Source organism: Paroedura picta, chromosome 10 (assembly GCF_049243985.1).
Source record: "Paroedura picta isolate Pp20150507F chromosome 10, Ppicta_v3.0, whole genome shotgun sequence".
NCBI classification, from domain to species: domain Eukaryota; kingdom Metazoa; phylum Chordata; class Lepidosauria; order Squamata; family Gekkonidae; genus Paroedura; species Paroedura picta.
In genome coordinates, this window is record NC_135378.1 from 69,122,832 (window position 1) to 69,142,954 (window position 20,123).

General features: G+C 43.7%; 1 protein-coding gene across 1 annotated transcript in view; it reads right to left on the bottom strand.

The window, feature by feature from the left end:
- Positions 1-20,123, bottom strand: part of ARHGEF38 (Rho guanine nucleotide exchange factor 38) — a 47,052-nt gene that overhangs the window by 3,691 nt on the left and 23,238 nt on the right. The window contains exons 7-13 of the mRNA XM_077300698.1: positions 19,915-20,048; positions 11,619-11,723; positions 9,793-9,909; positions 8,739-9,059; positions 6,849-6,989; positions 1,939-2,137; positions 363-625 (exon numbers count right to left, since the gene is read on the bottom strand). Of these exons, the coding sequence (XP_077156813.1) occupies positions 363-625; positions 1,939-2,137; positions 6,849-6,989; positions 8,739-9,059; positions 9,793-9,909; positions 11,619-11,723; positions 19,915-20,048 (1,280 nt within the window). The remainder of the gene's footprint in view (positions 1-362; positions 626-1,938; positions 2,138-6,848; positions 6,990-8,738; positions 9,060-9,792; positions 9,910-11,618; positions 11,724-19,914; positions 20,049-20,123) is intronic.

Here is a 20,123-nt window from a genome sequence, read left to right on the forward strand (position 1 = left end):
CTTTCAGAGAGACCAGGAAAAAAATGAAGGGCGGGATTGTGGCTCCTTTCCTCTCTCCACTGCAGACTTCCGACCTAAGGACTGTTAAGTCCCATGGGTCCTGTGACCCCAGGAATAAAATTTCCCAGTATCAGAAATGTCTGCTGGAGGAAGGGGGAAAGCCATCAAAACCAGAGATCTTTGCATGGCCCTCACACTGGATCCAACATGCTAAGAGTTGCTTACATAGAGTCTAGTCAACATAGATGTGCCACTTTATAACACTATATAATCTTAACCAGTCTTCTAGATTTGGACCCTGTCACCCTGTACTCTAAAGAGGACCAGTTTTATCTCCGATAAGAGAGAGAACACATTCTTACATGTTGGTCGTCCATTTCGTAAACACTGTCAGTCTCTGTGCCATTAACAGCAGACTTTTCACAAAGGCTGTTATAGGAAGAGCCACTGTCGCTTCTCTTATGTCCTGTCGTTTTGGTGCAGCCATTCTCCACTTGCCGGGAAGAGACAAAGAGGCTGATGTTATCAAAGTCTCCATCACACATACTGGCTTCCCCAGCATCCTTCTGCACCTTTGCTGGGTTATAGGGCTTCAAGAAGGAGGAATAAACATATCCTTTTGAAACTAGGTAAAGAGGGGGAGAAAAGGATTAGAATGATGGTGGGAGAATTATTTTGCAGTCACTTGATAAAAGCAGGAGCCCTTTACTGCAAGGTAAAAGGGAAACTTCTGCCACCCAGAAATGCAGCGTGAAAAAATTAAATTATGCAAATATACTGATTATCAAATTATTTTATTATCTAAGAAACTTGCAATGCAATCTCACGCAGAGTGACTCAAATGGGGAGAGATGGGAATAACTCTGCACAGCTGGTCACACCAGAACCTTTTCGGTTCAATAGCAGCAAATTGTAGAAACTGTCATCCGTGCAAAATTTGGCGCTTATGGGGGCCTATGATGGCCCCCTATGAAGTCAGAGAGTTGGTACATTTAGCTCAGTGTCACAGCAGCTTTTGGGGGACTTGGAGACAAAAGTGTTTTTTCCAGCACTTATCACTCCCTTTTCACCATTGTTGCCATGGCTTGTACCTAAGATCTTGGGCTGGCCTAGTATGTGTTCTGAAGCCCTCTTAAAGGAGAAAGGCAGAGTTCTTTTTGTGTGATGAGCCAAACAATGGCTAAGAGACATTGCAGTTCACAGTGCCTGTCTTCTGGCATAGTCTGCAGAGTCCAATAGCATCAGGCAGACAGAATTAGGTGAATCAGGCAGACTGAAAAAACTGGTTCCCGAGTTATTAGGCCAGGGAGGGATTTTAGACCTGAGTGCTGAGCACAAGACCGTCTCTATCCTTAGGAAAATGGAGCCTCTGAGCAAAAAGCCAAGGGAACATGGAAAAGGGTGTGGTTGTAAAACAAGATCAGAGAGGGGTGTCTCATGAAGTAATGGCAAACTGGAGTAAAACAGTTCAAATTGCTATTCATGGCAAGGAGATGTACAGAGTAAAAAAAAGGATGCTTTTCCTAGCCAGTAGATATCCCAAAGATATGATGCAATCCCAGTGCTAGATTGGGTTTGTCTGATACCTATGACCACTGTCAAGAGTTGGGTTGGCCACTTTGCCCACCGGAGCAGCCATTCCAGCCCGAAGCAGCCAGCGCTGAAAGGCCGCTTCGGCAGCCAAAGTGCCCAACCCTAGTCAAGAGCCTGGGTGTAATTTGGAATGCCTCCCTATCTATGGAGGCCCAAAGGTCACGCAGCAAGCATTCTTCCACCTTTGCCAGGAGAAACAGCCTGCACCGTATCTAAGGGCATCTGGCCTAGCCCCCATGATCCATGCTGATGGGATCTAATTTTGGTCTGTGCTCCCAGTTTTGAGTCCAAAAACCCTCACTGGGAGATCTATATCCCTGTAGTGAACTGTGCAAAGGGACTTACTTCCAGTGTCAACAAGCCATCTACTTGCGCTGCCAAAAGGATCCTTTTGCTCCACAGCAGCCACCACCTCTCCTTCATAGAGACAAATATCGTGCTCCTGAGTGGCGTTGCATTTGCGCTTGGCTTGGTACAGCATATCCAGACCGTACGTAGACAAGATGATCGATCTGTGGCTTTCGGTCTGACGTGGAGATTCAATCTGAAAAAGGAATGGCAAAACAAAAACAGTGGTTAGAACCAAGCCTTCCACAGGCATGCTGCCAACGAACATATTCAGGTTCTGCAGATCTTCTACAGCATGAAAACATTCACAGTTCATATCTCCTCCATAAGACAAGTCGCTATTATTCAGGGCTGGAGACAAATTTGAACTTGGACCCTCCATGCCACCCACAGGAGAAAGAAGCAGAAATTGAGTAGTGAGATCTGACTATGCATCCTGTTGCATGCCTAGTCAAAGCCTAATGCTTGGTTCACCCAAACTGAGGGAAATACCTTACTGTTAATTTTTTTTAGCATTTTAATGATGAATACAGGTCTCTAAGCTGTTCTGACAACCAATATAGCTGACCTGAATAAAAGTTTTTTTTTCTTGCTTTTTTCAGGCATATATTTCAGCTACACTAATCAGCTGTCTGTTTTGCTTCTCCCCCCCCCACACACACACACACTTCCAAGTGGGAGGGGACAAAAGGAATTATTGAAATGGCTGCTGGCCGTTTAAACCTAGCAGCTTGATGTGACTGCCAGCAGCCGTTTAAACACTTCCTTTTGCTTTCCCCCTTCCAAATGCAGGGAAGTGAAATGGACGGTTGAACTAGCTTGCAGCCATTCCACTGATCCTTTTCAGACCCCTCTGTTAAGAAGGGGGGAAGCAAAATGGATCCTTGAAATGGTTGCCTGCCATTTAAACCTCCCCTTTCACTCCCCCCTCCCTCCAAATGGAGGAAAGCAAAAGGAACCACTGAAATGTCTGCAAGCCATTCGGGGGGGAGGGGGGGAGTGAAAGGGATCCCTGAAATAGCACGTGCAACCCCCACCCACCCACCCCTGGATAATTCCTGATATTCCCAAATCCCAATAGAATACAGAGCCAAAATACGTAGAGGAAGAACAGAATGACTATGCCAATGCTGCCTCTTCCTTTGTGCTCATGGTGCCACTTGTGTAAACACCGTGCCTCTGTTTGGCAAATGTGCATAATAGGCAGCGTGGTCAAACTCATGTGCATTTAAGCATAATGTCTCTGTTGCCTTGGACAGGAGCTCATTCCTGCTCCCACTGAGTGAGCATTAGGGCTGGGCATGAATTGGTGAAACATAGTTCTGTTCATGGAATGCCTGGTTCATGAACCAGGGATCATCATGAAATTTTAGCTGCCTTGTAAACAAGTTTGGTTTGTGAGGCATTAGACACCAAACTCTCAAGGAATCTTTGACTGAATCTCCTCCACTAGCCCTCCAAGTTTGGTGAGGGTTGGATTTATGGGATCCAAGTTACAGCCCCCAAAAGAAGGTATCTCCATGAAAGTACTTTTCTGGGGAAATGACTACCTGGTTCTTGAATGCACAGAATGGATTATGTGCAAGCTAGAGGCATCAGAGTCTCTGGGGACCTACCCCAGATACTATTCTACGTGCTCTCCAAGTTGTTGCATTGCAGTTCTGTAAACATTTTGATTGAATGGAGACAGTCTGTCTGGGAATGTTTCTACTCACAAACCATCATGAACCTCCATAAACAGCTGTAAAGTTTGTGCAGTGTGAAACTTGACTTTGTGAAGCAGAAACCAGTCAAAATTCATCATGACATTAAGTTCATGAGCTAGTTCATCCCCATCCCTAGTGAGCACTGGCTCTCTATATGTACAGGGCTTGTGACTACTGGATCATACATGGTCATTTAAGTATGTTCCAATCTCTGACTAACTTCTGCTGATATACTTAGGTGACTGACTGCTCACTGAACGGTTTTTCTTTTCACCAAAAAGTCATTGCGGAATCACTGAAGTTCACTCCTCATATAAAGATTTTTTGCATAGGAGTAAATTTTCCTGCAAGTCTGTTGCCAGGTGTATTAACAGAGCTAGTTACCTGATAGCGCTGCAGTGCAGCTATGTCATTGCACACATGGACATGGCAAATGCTCTAAATAGGCACTTAAGTATGGAGAGCCATGTGCGCAGCAGGTGGGCTGATGTATTTCCACTTGCCCATTTTACTTTGAAGGCTGGGAATTTAATCTCCTATGAATAGTCATGCACAGGAAATTTGCCGGGTTCTCCAATCTTAATGCAGCTATCATCTCAATGTCAATTAACTGAAAGCATTTTGAAGTCATCTTGAAAAATGACAGAATGTGCAACTACACCTCCTCCCAAACCCATCACACGGCCAGAGCTGAAAAACCTGTAATCCTTGGATTAGGTTATATTATAGAGAGAATGACAAGTTACAGATATGGGACAAGTAAGGCAGTTGTGGCTCCTGAATGCTACGGGGCACTCCAAACACATCTGAATCTAAGCAGCGGGTTTTAATCACATGCTATACAAAAGGTAATTAAAGGGATGCTATTCTTTTTTTTTTTTGCATGGGGAGGATTCAGAGGTGCCACACAGATGTGTAGTGAGAAATATTAGGGGTGTACAGCAAACAATTTTGTTTTTGTATTTTTCGGATCTGGAAATATTGGAGCTGAAGAATATTGATATTTGTCTGTGCCTGAGTTCCAAATACCAATATGATTTTCAGATCCAAGTTTCTGATATATTTCCGCTCCATTATTTTCTATGGGGAATCTTTTCAGATGGCTGGGGGAGGGCAGACAAGGCTCTCTGAGGGCTCAGTTACATGTTAAGGTTCCTTCTGTGTATACTTTAAAGAATTTCTTTCTTCCGTTTTGCAAATTCAGTCTCCAGGATTGCCTTATCAATAGAAGAAGAGTTGGTTCTTATACGCTGCTTTCCTCTACCAAAAGTCGCTTACAGTCGCCTTCCCTTTCCTCTCCCCACAGCAGACACCCTGTGAAGTAGGTGAGGCTGAGAGAGCCATGATATCACTGCTCTGTTAGAACAGTTTTATCAGTGCCGTGGCGAGCCGAAGGCTGCATGTGGGGGAGTGCACAATCGAACCTGGCTTGCCAGATTAGAAGTCCGCACTCCTATTCACTACACCAAACTGGCTTTACAACTTAAAGGAATGCTCCTGACAAGGATACAGCTAAGGGATGTGGAATGAACTGTCATTTTAAAGAGAAATGATGCAGGATGCCGCTTGTTTTCTCTGGGCTGGTGGGATGTGGCCCTGGGCCAGTTACTTCCAAGCAAACACATATAGGATCAGAACTCCTACATTATGCATTTTCACTTGGAAACTTCATCTATGCAAAGCTGTATTTCTACTCTGAAAGTAATCCCAATAACCTTTGCAGTTAAATGCTTAGGATCATTGGTGCAGAATCTTGGTGGCCGGCTGCAAGCAAACAGCAATACCCAACAGATTATCAGCATTAATAAAATATGTTCTAATGAATCCCTGAAAAATATAAAATCTGACTTATTAACAAAGAGTCCCTCTTTTAATGGGGTCAAGCTGCAGCCATTTTTTGAGGATCATATGCCAATTATCCGAGTGGGACTGTAACACAGATATATTGAAAATGAAACAGCCAGCTGGACAACCCAGAGAGAGTGAGGGAAATGTCCAGCAGACACAAATCCTGATTCCAAAAACATTCATTGAGGAGTAGAAATTCTTTTGGATTTAGAGGAACATTTCACAATTTTGTGATCTTGCAGAATCTTCAAATCTACCCCTTTAATCAGAAATAACAAACTATGGAGTCTTTTCAGTTGTGTGGACACACTTGTCAGATCCTGTCTCCAAACAAGGTCCTCTTACCAATTCCACTAGAGGCCAGAAAAATCTTTTTCACTCATCTGCTTTGGATGGCTACTTAACTTGTCTTAGATGGTTAGCTGCTTTGAGAAAATACTTTAGAAAAGTATTGCAATAAATTTAAAAGTAAAGCTTTACTCACAAGTGATAGTTTTCATGGAACAGGAAAACCTACTATTAAGGGCATTTGAAGGAAACTTAAGCATGTGTCCTTACAAATAAATTTAGACTAAAATGATTATAGGAGCAATCTTAAGGAAGTCCAGTCAGAAGGTTCCATTTTATTCAATGGGACTTACTCCCAGGAAATCATTTGTAAGGCTGTAGCACATGTGAAAAATATTTGTGACAGATGAGCTTTCTAAAACATTGGCTGCATCCAGATTATCATTATAGGATCAAGTATTCTCAGGTTCACATACTGTTTCCATTGCATGTAGCTTGGTAACAACAAATGTTGGTTTGTTTTCTTGCCTGCAAATCAAGGTTCTAAACTATAGTTTATGCTTGTAGGCAGTGGAACATTCCACAGTTTGCTGTTTCATCTAATGTGGACAGAACAATACATTGTACTCTTTGCTGGGAGCATGGAGATGTGAACCTGAGGGCTTCCAAGGCTTATTCCTGTAATGACAATTTTAATAGTTGTTGCAGCTAAGCACATACCTATATTGAAATGTTTTACCTTAACAACCAGATTTCATACAGATGTCTTTACATACACATATACATGCACTCTACAAAGACAACTGGAATCAAGAAACATGCCAGATTTTTCCATTTCATGTTCAACCTATAGGTATTTTGAACATAAAGGGGACAACCTAGTTTTAGCCATATGTGCCATCCAATCCTGTTTCCAAATAAGCACACATAGGATGTTCAGCTTAAGAATGTTCAGCTTCTTCTAGATTTCACATCAGTCTATAACCAAGTATGCTTTATTTACAAGGAGAAGAAAAAAGGCATTTCCTTATGTCAGCTTCTCACAGTCAAGGACATGATGCAAACCTGTGGAGGTGTGGGTCTCCTCTTTTCAAAGCTCAGTTTCCTCTCAAGAAAAGTTGTGCTGTTACTTTCTTTAACAAAATTCAGACTGTGCACCTCTTCCAGCACCTGTTGCTGAACCTGGGTGGTATCTTGACAAGAGATCTGAAAATATACAACCAGTTAGAAATGATATACAGACACAAATGGAAAAGCCAGTGGGCTATGGCAGCCAAATGGCTCTTGGACTCCCAGGTTACACTGCACCTTGCTACAAAGCTTGCTGGCTGACTTTGAGTATGTCACTTTTCCTCAGTCTCATCAACCCCACCTAGACTAAAAATCTGTAATGGTGAACCATTATACCTCTCTGAAGGAAAGGTATACCTTGGAGGAAAGATACTAAATAGAAACTATTATGAAGATCAGGAAAGATTTTTTAATATTACTGCACAGTGAATTCAGCCATAGTGAATTGGGCAGACCATAAAATGGAGCTGCCACCTGTTTCCCTTATAGGGTTGCATGATAGAAACAGAGTAGAAAAAGTCTTTCTCATTGTTTCTCTTCTCTGCTGGGGAAGACTGCACCTGCTGTTAATCATGAAGGAGACCTTCTAAAGATAAGCAGTTGTCATCCCTAGATTCTTACTTACTATCAGAGAGCTTATGTGTCCAGGGAGACAAATGTGGGGTTCAGTATCCCCTCATTGATTCCCATATGTCTTTTGTTGTTTCCCTCTCTTTTTTTTTAACCTACCTTGCCCATGAAACAAGTGCTAAACTCTTCACCATTCTTAAAGAAGAGGAGGAGGGAAATCCATTGTTCGGTTGCATATATTAATTTATTTTAATATATGCACTCTGAAAATTGCTTATTACCTAGCAACGGTGCTGAGTCAAAGGAGGAAGAAAAGCATCCAACCAGGTGGCCCAAAACCTGGTTGAGAAAGTATAAAATTAATGCCACTAGAGAGTGCTGTAAGCACACTGGAAAAGCTGAACCGCATGAAAGAAAGAACAAGCTGAGATGAGTCATTTCTTAGGACAGCTCTTAGGTGCACTAAATGTAATATCTTCTGCAGCCCACTGCTATGCATATTTAACTGAGTTCACTGGGACAGGTACACCTGGGATTGGAGCTTTAATGTAGTCCAGGATCAACGTTGAGGAATGTACTGACTGATGCAAGCTGTTGCAACATGATGGTGATATGATAACCATCTTCAAATACTTGACGGGCTGTCATATAGAAGATGGAGCGAAGTTGTTTCTGTTGCTCCACAGGGTTGGACCAGAACCAATGGGTTGAAATGAATTCAAAAGAATTTTTGGCTAAACATCCGTAAGAAGTTCCTGACAGTTAGAGTGGTTCCTCAGTGGAACAGGCTTCCTCCAGAGATGGTGGATTCTCCTTCTTTGGAAGTTTTTAAAACAGAGGCTAGGTAGTCATCTGACAGAAATGCTGATTTTATAAACTTAGGAAGATTGTGAGTGCGGGGGGGGGGGGCAGGAAGGGATGTGCCAGTGTTTGTCTCTTATGGCCCTTCCTTTTATACCCAGAAAATTGCTGATTGCCACTGGGGGAAGGTAGGAGAATTTCCTCCAGGCTGGATTCTGGAGATTTTGGTGGAGAGATCACTTGGGCATGAAACTGGGTTCACTGTGGGTAGGCAGGTAATTGTGAGTTCCTGCATTGTGAAGGGGATTGGACTAGATGACCATGTAGGCCCAACTCTATGAAACCAAATATTGTATGATTTATATTGGATATAATTCTTAGAACGCTTGTCAGGAAAGATAGTCTACCCATGGCCAAGAGCTCATCTTTTTAAAGCTCTTGAACATCACTTAGATATTAGGCACTTAAGGATAGTACATTCTCTCCGTACAGATGCGGCAAAAGTCTACTTACATGCCCAGGAGATTCTCCAGTGGAACAGGCCAGCAAGGCTGACGACGTCAGATCCCTCAGGAGGATGACGAAGCTGCACAGGCAGTTGGTCACAATCTTCTTTGCTGCCTCATTGAACCTCTGAAGCTCCTCCACCAACTGAGCATTGAGAGCTTCATACTCTTTTCTGGCCAGGTCCATCTCATCCCCTGCAGCCTTTTGGTGGTAGCCATGGTAGTCCAGCAGTTTGTCGTACCGTTTTTGAATCAGCTTCTGAGGTCCCGGGAAGAGGGCTTGTAATACTGACAGTGGAGTCAAAACCTTCTTGTCTAGTTGGCTTGTCTTGAGATGTGTCCAGCAGGGAAACAAATGGTGAAGACACCAGCTCAACAAACACTTATTCATTAAAACCGACAATTCTTCCTGAGCCCAAATCATATGCATGAGAAAATAAAGCAACAGCTAGCTTACAATAAGAATCATAGAAAAGAGAAGGGATCTAACGTGGTTCACCCTAGACTTCTGTGTATCTTGTGTTGAATAAGTTCAAATGACTGAGAAACAAGTAGGGGCCTGCAGTAAATAGGAGTCACATATGGGTAAAGTTCTGTTAACTACTCTGGAAACAGACAGGAGTCTTCCTGCACCTTAAAGGGTGAAAAATTTTATTCCAACAAAAGCTTTCATGAACCAAAGCCTATTCTGCTGAGGCCCTGAAGAAGTGGGATCTTGTCTATGAATGCTTATGCTGGAATACAAATCTAGTAGCTTCAAGGTATTCTCCTGTGCACTGTTTTGCTACAACAGACTAACAAAGCAAATTGGATTAGTTTCAAACCCATCATCTATTGTGTGATTAGAACACTAACTTATATCAGATGGTCTTTGTGTTCTTCCCCTGTGACTCTGAAAGGGCAGACCTTTGATGTGAAATAAATCTAGACTACTACACGTTGTGCTTTAAAAAGCCAATTCTTTTCTCCCTGCTAGATTTTGTTGTGGAACTTTGTCCACATGCAATAAGCATAGCATCCAACACATTTTCCTTGCAAAGCTGTAGATTTAAAGAACTCACAAATCTATCGCAGGGGGTTTCAACATTCATGGATGTGTTCAAAGAGTCGGAGTTCTCTCTCACACACAGAATATCCTGAAGGTCGACTGCATTCTGGACAGCTAGGTTCCTGGACTCCTGAAAGCAATGACATGGCAGGCTCAGAAAGTGGAATGTGAGAAAGGTCTCACCAAATTCCTGCTAATATGTGCAAGAATATTCAGGAAAATTCAAATAATAGTAAAAAAAAATAAAATAAAAGCATACACTTAAGGAAACAAGCTGCAAGGCAGGTCATTTATCTCTTGCCAATTACATGTCTCCTATTTTTTATCCAGTTCACTACTATGTTTGCCAATGAATGGGATCCACAATACAAAAGCTAGAAGCCTACTTCACAAACAGGGAAAAGGAAATGATAGAACAGTCTGATCCAAACACTTGGTAGGTAGAGAATCCCATGAAGGACCCTGAAAGCAGCCCAATGTCCAGCAGGAAGCCCTTTTAAGCTTCTTTTGTTTCGCCTACAGGGATTTTGCTTTGCCATCTCCCACTTGCAACTACAAGGCCAGAGTTAAGGTTCTATCACTTTATTCAGCTGGACGTACATCGATCAGATCTTCACTTCATACTCCCTTATTTTAAAACAAAACACAAACAAACTGCTTGCCAGCAGTCATATTGAGGTTACAACTAGCGCATGATTTCATGAATGCTCAGGCAGAAAAGGAAGTGGCTTTGCCTGAGCCCAAATTCCCCTGACTCAAGAAACTGTGCTTCATTCTACTGAAAGAACCCCGCCCCCCAAACCAACAAGACCGCTGTGACAACAAGGTTCTTTACAGAGTTTGCTCCTGTGTACTTTCTTAACAGATAGCTGGACCTATAGCTTTTCTTGAACACTGCTCTTTCATTCCGGGCCCTTCCCTGGAAAACAGTGAGATTATTTCACAAGGTCACCAACCTCCAGATGGGGCCTGGAGTTCTTCTGGGATTACAAAGGATCTCCAAATAACAAGGGTCCGTTCCTCTGGAGTAAAGGCCTACTTCAATTAATTCTATGGCATCACATCTTTGTTGAGCTCCCTCCCCTTCACAGACTCTGCTTTCTGCAGTCACTCCTCTTAAATCTCCAAGAATTTCCCAAACCTGTGGTGGCAGCCTCAGTTACCAACCTTCAAGCAGGATCCAGAGTTCTTTCAGCATTACATCTGATCTTCAGACCACAGAGATCTGTTCCCCAGGAGGGAATGGCAGCTTTGGAGGGCAAATGCTGCAGCATCAAACCCTTACTGAGCCCCCTCCCCCCCCAATTCACTTCCAAATCTCAACAAATTCCCAACCCTGTCAACTCTACACTATGCAAAGTTACAAACTCGCCAATATCCTAGTCCAGGGGTAGTCAACCTATGGTCCTCCAGATGTTCATGGACTACAATTTCAATTAGTCCCTGCCAGCAAACACTGAGCAAACTGCTCATGGGAATTGTAGTCCATGGACATCTGGAGGACCACAGGTTGACTACCCCTGTCCTAGTCCAACATGCCACCTGCCACACTACGCATACTTGGCTTAAAATCTTAAATGTTTTATGAGAGATGGCACTGCATGCAACTCTGTATGGATTGTCTTGGGAGGAAGCCCCTCCAACAGTTACTTCCAAATAAGCAGCCGTGGGATCTGGCTGCATGAGTGATGCATCTTTCCTTGGTAGTCGAGAGCTTTAAAATATCCCACTCAGAGATCTCAGAGCGAGTTTCAGAGGAGCAGTTTCCTTCTCCCTTGGATGAACCAATGTGTGCAAGTGACCTCTGAACTTGCTGAAGGATTGACAAATCACACTCACCTCCAGATGTTGTGAAGACAGTGAAATATTCTTCACACACAGTTTCACAGTTTTTTCCAGACTTCTGAACAACTTTTCTTCTTTATTGAAAATTTCATCTTTCACCTTTAAAAAAAAAATTTGAACAATATGGTTAGGATGAAAGAAACTTCACAGAACTATGTAATGGAAGTATCTCTGTTAGGCTTGTTCTTTAATTCAAAGTATGGCACCTTGTTGAATATTGCTAGAAAGCTTGTGAAATAGGAGTTGGACCATAACAGCAAAAACAAACTTTAATTTATATTTTAAGGACAGCATATTCCAATGAAATAAAATCAGAGTCCAGTAGCACCTTTAAGACCAACAAAGATTTATTCAAGGTATAAGCTTTCGAGTGCAAGCACTTGAAAGCTCACACCCTGAATAAATCTTTGTTAGTCTTAAAGGTGCTACTGGACTCTGATTTCATTGTGCTACTTCAGACCAACACGGCTACCCACTTGAATCTATCGCAAAGAAATACTGTTAATGTTCTGCCACATGCTGCACAGGATTGCTGTCCTGTGGTCTCATTTTATTATTATTACTATTATTTATTCTGGAGTGCTTCAGGAGCCAACCCTAGTCTTTGTACTCTGTTTCTTAAAGTAAAAACTTTTAACACTGATGTGAAGAAAATGAGAGTACAAATGCAGGGAACTCATAGAATCACAGAATCATAGAGTTGGAAGGGGCCTTATAGGCCATCTAGTCCAACCCCCTGCTCAACTTTGTTTAAACTAAAATGAGAGTACGCAAATGAGGAGAACGAAATCTTGCCCCTCCCCACTTGTTGTTCTACTGTGCTGCATTGTATTAAGAATTATCTTCCACTCTGGCTAAACTTTTGTATCATAACCAGGCTGGGGAACAAATGGTTCAAACACAGTAAAGCAAGAATTCTCTTATAAAAGGAGAGAGGACACCATCGATGTTCTTGTTAGAAGAACAAAGTAAGAGTGAAGATGACCAAGACAGGGAAAGACTTTGCCCAAAGAAGAGCAGCTAGATTTTAGTTCAGTAGCATCTTAGAGATGAATAAGATTTGGGGGATATAAGCTTTTGAGAGTCAAAGCTCTCCTCCCTTCAGAGCTTTGCACATGTTATCTTGTTGCAATCCTTACAACAACAACAACACAAACCGCCAACCCTGCAAGGGTTGATACTGTGAGTACTCATTACTTAGCCTGAAATATAAGGACTAAAGTCTGTGCATGTACCAGTTTTACCTTATTTATATTGAGCTACCTCAGGAATCTTACCCCTTATTTCACGTGATCTTTGCTCTCTTTGTTAAATAAAATATTTTGTTAATTTGGAATATAAAAACTTCTCAAATAAATTATATAAATTAAAGGGGGCTCCCATTCCTTCCCTCAAGTTCCTAAACTGAGCAAACAGCCAAGTATTATACTTTGACAGGGTGGAAAAGCCAGAATTCCTCAGGAAAGAAGAAAACATGGAACTAGGACAGCTCAGCACAGAAGGAAAAGAAAAGCAGAGGGAAAAGCTTGCTTCTGAGGGAGGGAAGTAGATGAGGGCTCTACAGGAACAAACCAATGCATGACTAACAATATATTGTTTGTGGATTGTTAATTACAGGTGGAACCTAGAGATCTCACAGTTGAACTTCTGATTATAGAAATCAGTTACCTTCCCCACCCAACCCCCCAAAAAAACATCTGCTTTGGAGGATTGATTTTATGACATTATAGTTTGCTGAGGGCTTCATCCTCAAATCTCTAGAAATTTCCAAACTTGGAGTTGGCCACTGTACATTGCCTGTATATATTTTATACATGGCTTTGTGAATATTCTATTTTCCAAACACTCCAGCACACTTTCATTAGTATTTTCTAACATTTTTGGTTTCTAGAATGCTGGTACACTCTTTCCCCTGCTCTCTTGAAACACTAGTACTTGTTTTGAGTTTTCAACTGACTCTTAAGGTTCCTATTCTAACATCAGACCAGGGATCTCTGCACTCTTCACAGCTAACTCATTTGACTGGATATGGCATTTTCTTCTCTCTCTAGATGTCTATCCACTTTCCTCTTAGCATTAATGGGAGTCTCCATCTAACAACCCCCGTGTCCTTGCTAACTTTCCTCAGTTTTCCCGTCAGTGTTAAACTGCTCTCAGCCAGAGCTGATTCCAAAACTGTCAGTATTCAACTCTCCTCATCTAGGGCTAAAATCAGACTGAATTCTCCTCAGCTTTCAGTTCAAAAGTCTATTTCTGTTCTGCTTCTGCTGACCAATCAGATTCCTTGGAGCAGCCTCTCATTCAAGGCTTTCTGTGTCTGTAAAGTATTAACCCTTCACAGTCCTTTATCTGTTTACCCACAACTTCTAAGCTTTTAAAAATGTAGTCTGTCACAATCCCCTTGGTCATTATGGTACATCTACAGAAGAGGATAAGACTCTTATTATTTTAGCATCAGGCCTGTACCCTTCCTGATTTGTTCAAGGGGGAGGCTGGCGTTTTTGATTTGCTTATGTGATTTCTTATGTGCCGAAAAACAAACAACCTTGAAAATGTCAAACCTGGTTTTCCTCTCTTACATTGAAGGAATTACTGCAGATGTCAGAGATGGGAAATTATAAGCACTCTGAACCTCTAATTAATGGAAGGAAGGAGGCTCATTCATACACAAAAAGCGTTGCTGCTGCTGCTGCTATTTTCTCTCTCTGGTATTTGAGCTTGAAAAGTGTTGACAAAAGGGAGCACTGAACAGAAAGGTCTCGCTGACAGAAGAAAAACAACTCTGCTTCACAATTAAGAACCTTTCATTGTGGCGGGCATTAGGATTCTGAGTGCTGCTGGGGACATGCAAGGGTTGTGACCAGAATTTTTTAAGTACGTTAAACAATTTGCAAGAGTTAAGAAGGCTCCTCGGCCTTTTGGCTAAGATCAAGTGTACTGTGAAGGCAACGGCCAGGAGAGTGCTATGGCTCATTTCACCCGCTTCCGTTTGGGATCCCAAGAATGGTGCCCCAGTGGGGCCAAGTCTCCACAGTTTAGGTACAAGGGTGGTTTTAGTCACCATGGACACCACCATGGAATAGGGTTGCCAACCTCCAGGTGGTATCTAGAGATCTCCTGGAATCACAATTTATCTCAAGGAGCCAGACTGGTTCCCCTGGGGAAAACAGCTGCTTCCTTCCTCAATCTTGAGGTATTTCCCAACCTGGACATGGTAACCTTAACCATAGAACTAGCATGGACATATTCTTAGTAGATTTGTGTCAATGTCAGGGATCCCCAACAGGTCACTTGTGTTACCTGTAGGTGTAGTTCCTGGTGTCCACTTCCTTTTCCCCTAAAGGGAAGAGCCAGTCTTGGCTTTCCTCCACCTCACTGGGAAAGGACATGCTTCAAAAGACCCCCCAGGAGACATAGAATCATAGAGTTGGAAGGGATCTCCAGGGCCATCTAGTCCAACCCTCTGCAGAATGCAGGAACTCACAATTACCTGCCCACCCATAGTGAGACCTGGGTGTTAGGCTACCTCAGAGCTTCAACAAGGGCAGGTGCACAGAGCTGAGGAGCACAGAAAAAGTCTATGATGACTACAATAAACACTGTTACTATTATTCTTGTATTTACTTTTCAACCAAAGTAATTACTATGAAAGTACAATTTTATATTGCCCCAGGCACAAAATTAGCTATTGTATCCAGGAATACAACGGGCGCTAGAACTTGGTGGTAGGAAGAGGAAGGGGAGGAGTTGTCCAGTCTGTAAGGGCATAGGGTTGAATGTGTGCATTGTGTGGGAGGTTGTGGTGGCATGGTGACAAATGAGGGCATGGGTGTGGAGATATGGGTGTCAAGAACCTGTGGTGTGGAATGTTCATTGAGTGTGGGAGAGGACTGACCTTTGGGAATTATGGCATGGTGGTTACAGATGAGCTTTCCAGAGCCATGTCCTCAGATATGTGAAGGGAAAATCAGACTGGAGACTCTTCTTAGGGGAAGATTACATGGCAACCAATTCCTCCCAGTTCTGCGTCATTTCCCTTTTTGTGTGAATTAGGCCACAGACACTGAAATGTTCTCCTGCCCTAATACACATGGGGTAGTCACTGTTGATAAAATGTTATGTGCCCACATGCTTCTTTCATGGTTTCTCCTTAGAAGAAGAACTGGGTTTTTTTGTACCCTGTTGTTTACTACCCAAAGGAGTCTCAAAGCAGTTTACAAACATCTTATCCCTTCGTCTCCCCTCAATAGACGACCTACAAGGGATGTGGGGCTGTGAGAGGTCTGAGAGAACTGGGAATGGGTGACGCAGCAGGCCTCAGGTACCTCAAAGCAGTTTCCAATTGTCTTCTCTTCCTCTCCCCATAGCAGACTCCTCGTGACGGAGGTAGGATAGAGAGCCTCACAAATAAGCTGGCAACCCTAAGAGGAGGTCTCTCTGTGCAGAGCAGTCTTGACCTTAGTAAAATTTTGTATACTGTTTTTTATCTGCCAGGCCAAGCTTGAAAAAAGTCAATACAGTTTCCATGTCTCTCCAGCCATTTACTTGTTCACTATTTACAGTTTCAGGCTGTAAATATTCTTTATTTAGATCTTCCTGCACTTTCCAGACTCACAGTACTGATGCTGGTCTGTCTGTCTGTTTGTGCCGCAGAATACAAACAGTTGCTGGTAAGGGCTGGTCATAGCTCATAGCCCAGGAGGGACACACCTGGACAACTCCCCCCCCACACACACACACCAACTGCAGTCTGCAAGCCTCTACCATAGTATCTAGATCACTGCTCATCTCTAGATTATAATGATCAGCTCTGCAGGCAAAAATGGAGGCCAGACTCTGAGGCATTGTATGATTTTGAAGTCCTACCTCCAAACTCGAGGAATATTTCTAACCCAGGGGTAGCCAACTTCCAGGTGGGGCCTGGAGAGCTCGTGGAATTACAGCTCATCTTCAGAATATAAAGATCAGCTCCCCAGGCAGAAAGGGCTACTTTGGACAGGGTTGTGGTGGAGAAGAAACATTTAAGGCCTCCCACACAGGTTGTTGTTGAATTGAAAGACTTGAGGCCTACTGCACAGGGTTGTTGTGCAGATGAAACAGGAGATTAAAAAACAGTTTCATCAGCAGAATAATGCTGTGCAGTGGCCTCAAATCCGCAGAGAGTTGCAAAGAAGAAAGACACATGGCTTGGCTGTGTCTAACCCCCGGCCAGAGCAGTATTTTAAGTGAGAAGGGGCTTTTCTGTGGCCTCCCTGTCAGGCAACTGTTTGGCGGAAGGGGAAAGTCCCCCCCCTCAAAAGGAAGGCCCTCAGACTCCCCTGCGTTGCTCTTGGAAACGCTCCCTCCCCTCAGTCAGGGCCTGTCAGAGGCTCCTTCGCAGCAGGCCTGAAGGGGGGAGGGGAGCACTCTGCAGCCTCCTGCCAGCTCTGTCAGGGTTCTGAGGCAAAGTTACAGTTGGACATGGCAGTTAGGACAGCCTTGGGGCAAAAAGGTCTGGCACAGCCTGTCCAAGCCTCTGTTCTCATCCCCCTTGGCAGCCCTGCTGACCTCCTCTCCCTGCGGTGGTCAGGGCTGACTGGCAGCCATTTCTCCAGATTGCCCCTGGCTGGGCTGGGTGGGCAGGCCCTGTCAGAACTTTGGCACAATGATAGGGCCAACCGCCCACTTAGCCCTTAGGCTCCATGGGTGGGGGGCAAAGTGCCTCCTGACTGGCTAGAACTGTGGCCTATCCTGTGGCCTGTCCTGGCTTTGCGCCTTCCGATTGGGCCCTCACCTGGACCAGCCCTGCCCACTCTCCACCCCCCAAGCCCTTAAGCAAATATGATACTGCTCACCGAGCGGTTACACACACACACGTACGTATGTACGTACGTACGTATGTACATACACACACACACACACACACACACACACACATATATATACACACACACATACATACATACATACACACACACACACACACAAACACACATACATACATGCATGAACTTGGTATACGAACACATGACCTGACATAAGCACAAAGGACTTCTTTCCCCTAATAAACAGGAAATACTCAGAGACATTATCTTTTCCCCCCATTCTGGGCTACCAGTCAAATTAATTTTGACATTTGAAAGCACTTTGCCTAGAAGGCAAAATGCACTGCCCTTAATAATCGGCATATGAATACTGATGAAGTGCAGCAAGGTGAATCACATACAGAAAAGGATATTTGCCACAGCTATTATCCCTGGGAAAAGCACACCCCATTTCACTGAAGTGCTGGTTCTGGGGGAGGCTAATGTATGGGACCTGTATAGTACAAAGTCATGGGATTTTGATACAAAGCAACAATAGAATAAGATATCTGTCATATAGATTTCTTTCTAGCCCACCTGAGCTTGAGAAACTACCCAGACATCCAGGTTTCTCTGAAACAAAAGCTACTAAGGTGGGTTCTCTTCTCCCTGATCATCCAATGAGGGAAGAGTGCTGTGTTAAGCCTCATTTATTGTGATGCTCACAGGGGCTATTTGCACACACATATTTTGCTCCACGCCTTGGCTTCCTTGCCATACCACTGTTTTCATGAGCATCCTGCCATGATGTCATCTTCTTATTCATCCCCCTTCTGTCTTTCCTCTGCTTTGTTAAGATCTTTCTACAACATTTTGGGAAAGTCAAGGCACCTTTGGATGTGAGGCTAGCCCAAAGGTTTTTGGTGGCCAAAGTTTTTTGCCCCTTCTCTCACTTTTTGTCTCCCACTGCAAGAAAGTTGTCCCCATTCATTTCACCTTTACAGTTGAGGCTGAGGCTATTGTTTGCCATGTTGCCATGCCTCCTGAAAGGGCAGACCAGGTTGCAAACAGCTCTGGGAAAAGGGACCTGACCCACACTGGAGGGGCGAAAGGAGCAGATGTATTACAGGCCATTCCCTGGAATCAGGTGGGTCGCTGCTTGCCACAGTTAGATGCCACTGCCATGGATGGGGCAGCCATAGGGCTTGTCTGGGCACACTACACTTCTGGCCCCTTAGGCAGCTGCCTAGTTGTGCTCAATGGATGGGCCATCCCTGTTTGGCTGCCTCTGCCACCACCCGCCACCACCCGGCTCTAGATGCCACCTGGCGCTGCTGGCCACCACTGCAGCGGCGGGCAACCTGGTGACCCCGAGGAAGGGGCCAAGCGACCCCAAATGAGGTCCCGACCCCAAAGCTGAGAACCGCTGTCCTGTATGGATCAGAGACATGGACTTTACTAAAACCTGACATAATCAAACTCAAGAGTTTCAAAATGTGATGCTTGTGGCAGATTCCGGGTGTCTCTCTTTGTGATCATAATTGAAATGAGGCAATTCGGACAACATGTGACAACCAGTCGCAAACTAAAGAAGAAATCCAAAAGGGCAGACTGCGATGGCTTGGCCATGTCTGCAGAATGGACACCAGCAGACTGCCTCATTTACTCCTCTGCTGAGAATGACCAACTGAATGGAAGATCCAACGACTGGCACCAAAGGAAACATGGCTCAAACAGATCGAGGAAGACCTTAGAAACCAGCGATTGACTATCCACATGGCCAAAACTACTTCCACCAATTGCCAAGAGTGGAAACATATTATAAACAAGGCAAAAACTCCAGCGATACCTACAGCAGTATATTGGCTGAGAGGACAAGCTGCTCTACCAATCACCAGCTAAAGGATAAAAAGAAAGGAACGAAAGAATGAGAGCTTCACTGAGAATCCTTTGTGCAGATCTAGCTCACTTTGTTCAGTCCTCTCTTCTCTCAGCCTAATCTACATCAAAGGACTAAAGCATGGGGGGGGGGTGCTTAAAAGCCTTAATAATGTTATTACACCTGTCCTTTTCCATCACTATCATATTTCCCAAACTAGACTCCGTAAACCCCCAGCCTTGTTCTCAGAATTCATAGCGCAAAAGAAACACCTTTTAAACAAAAGACCAAATTTGAGTCCAGTAGTACCTTTAAGATATAAGCTTTCATGTGCAAGCACACTTCTTCAGTTATGTACCACTAGACTCAAACTATGTTCGGCTGCTCCGGACCAGTTCAGCTACCCCTTCTGCATCTACCTTTTAGACAAATGCAACTCTTTTTGTTCTTCCGGAGCACTGAGTTTAAATTTCCTTGGAGAAGCTCCAATACTGACCCAACGTCCCCTATTAAGCTGCACATCCAACTTAGCACTTGAACCCAGGGCTCCTTGATTCTGAGCAGTGACTACTAAGGCACACTGACTTTTTACAGATGCCATATGACAAAGTACTGGGTAGCTCAGTACCTGAGGTTCTCCGCTGGTCAGGATTTTCAGGTGACTTGTGACTCTCTTGGACTTTTTGCTAATGGAGTGAATATTCAGCCTTGAAAATTTCTCTTTCAGCGATTCTTCTTCATCAGTCTTCTTATACTTCAGGACTGCAATTATACGTATATAATGTCAATGCTTACAGTTTGCATTTACTGAGCTCCAGCCCAGCCCTACTTTTGTAT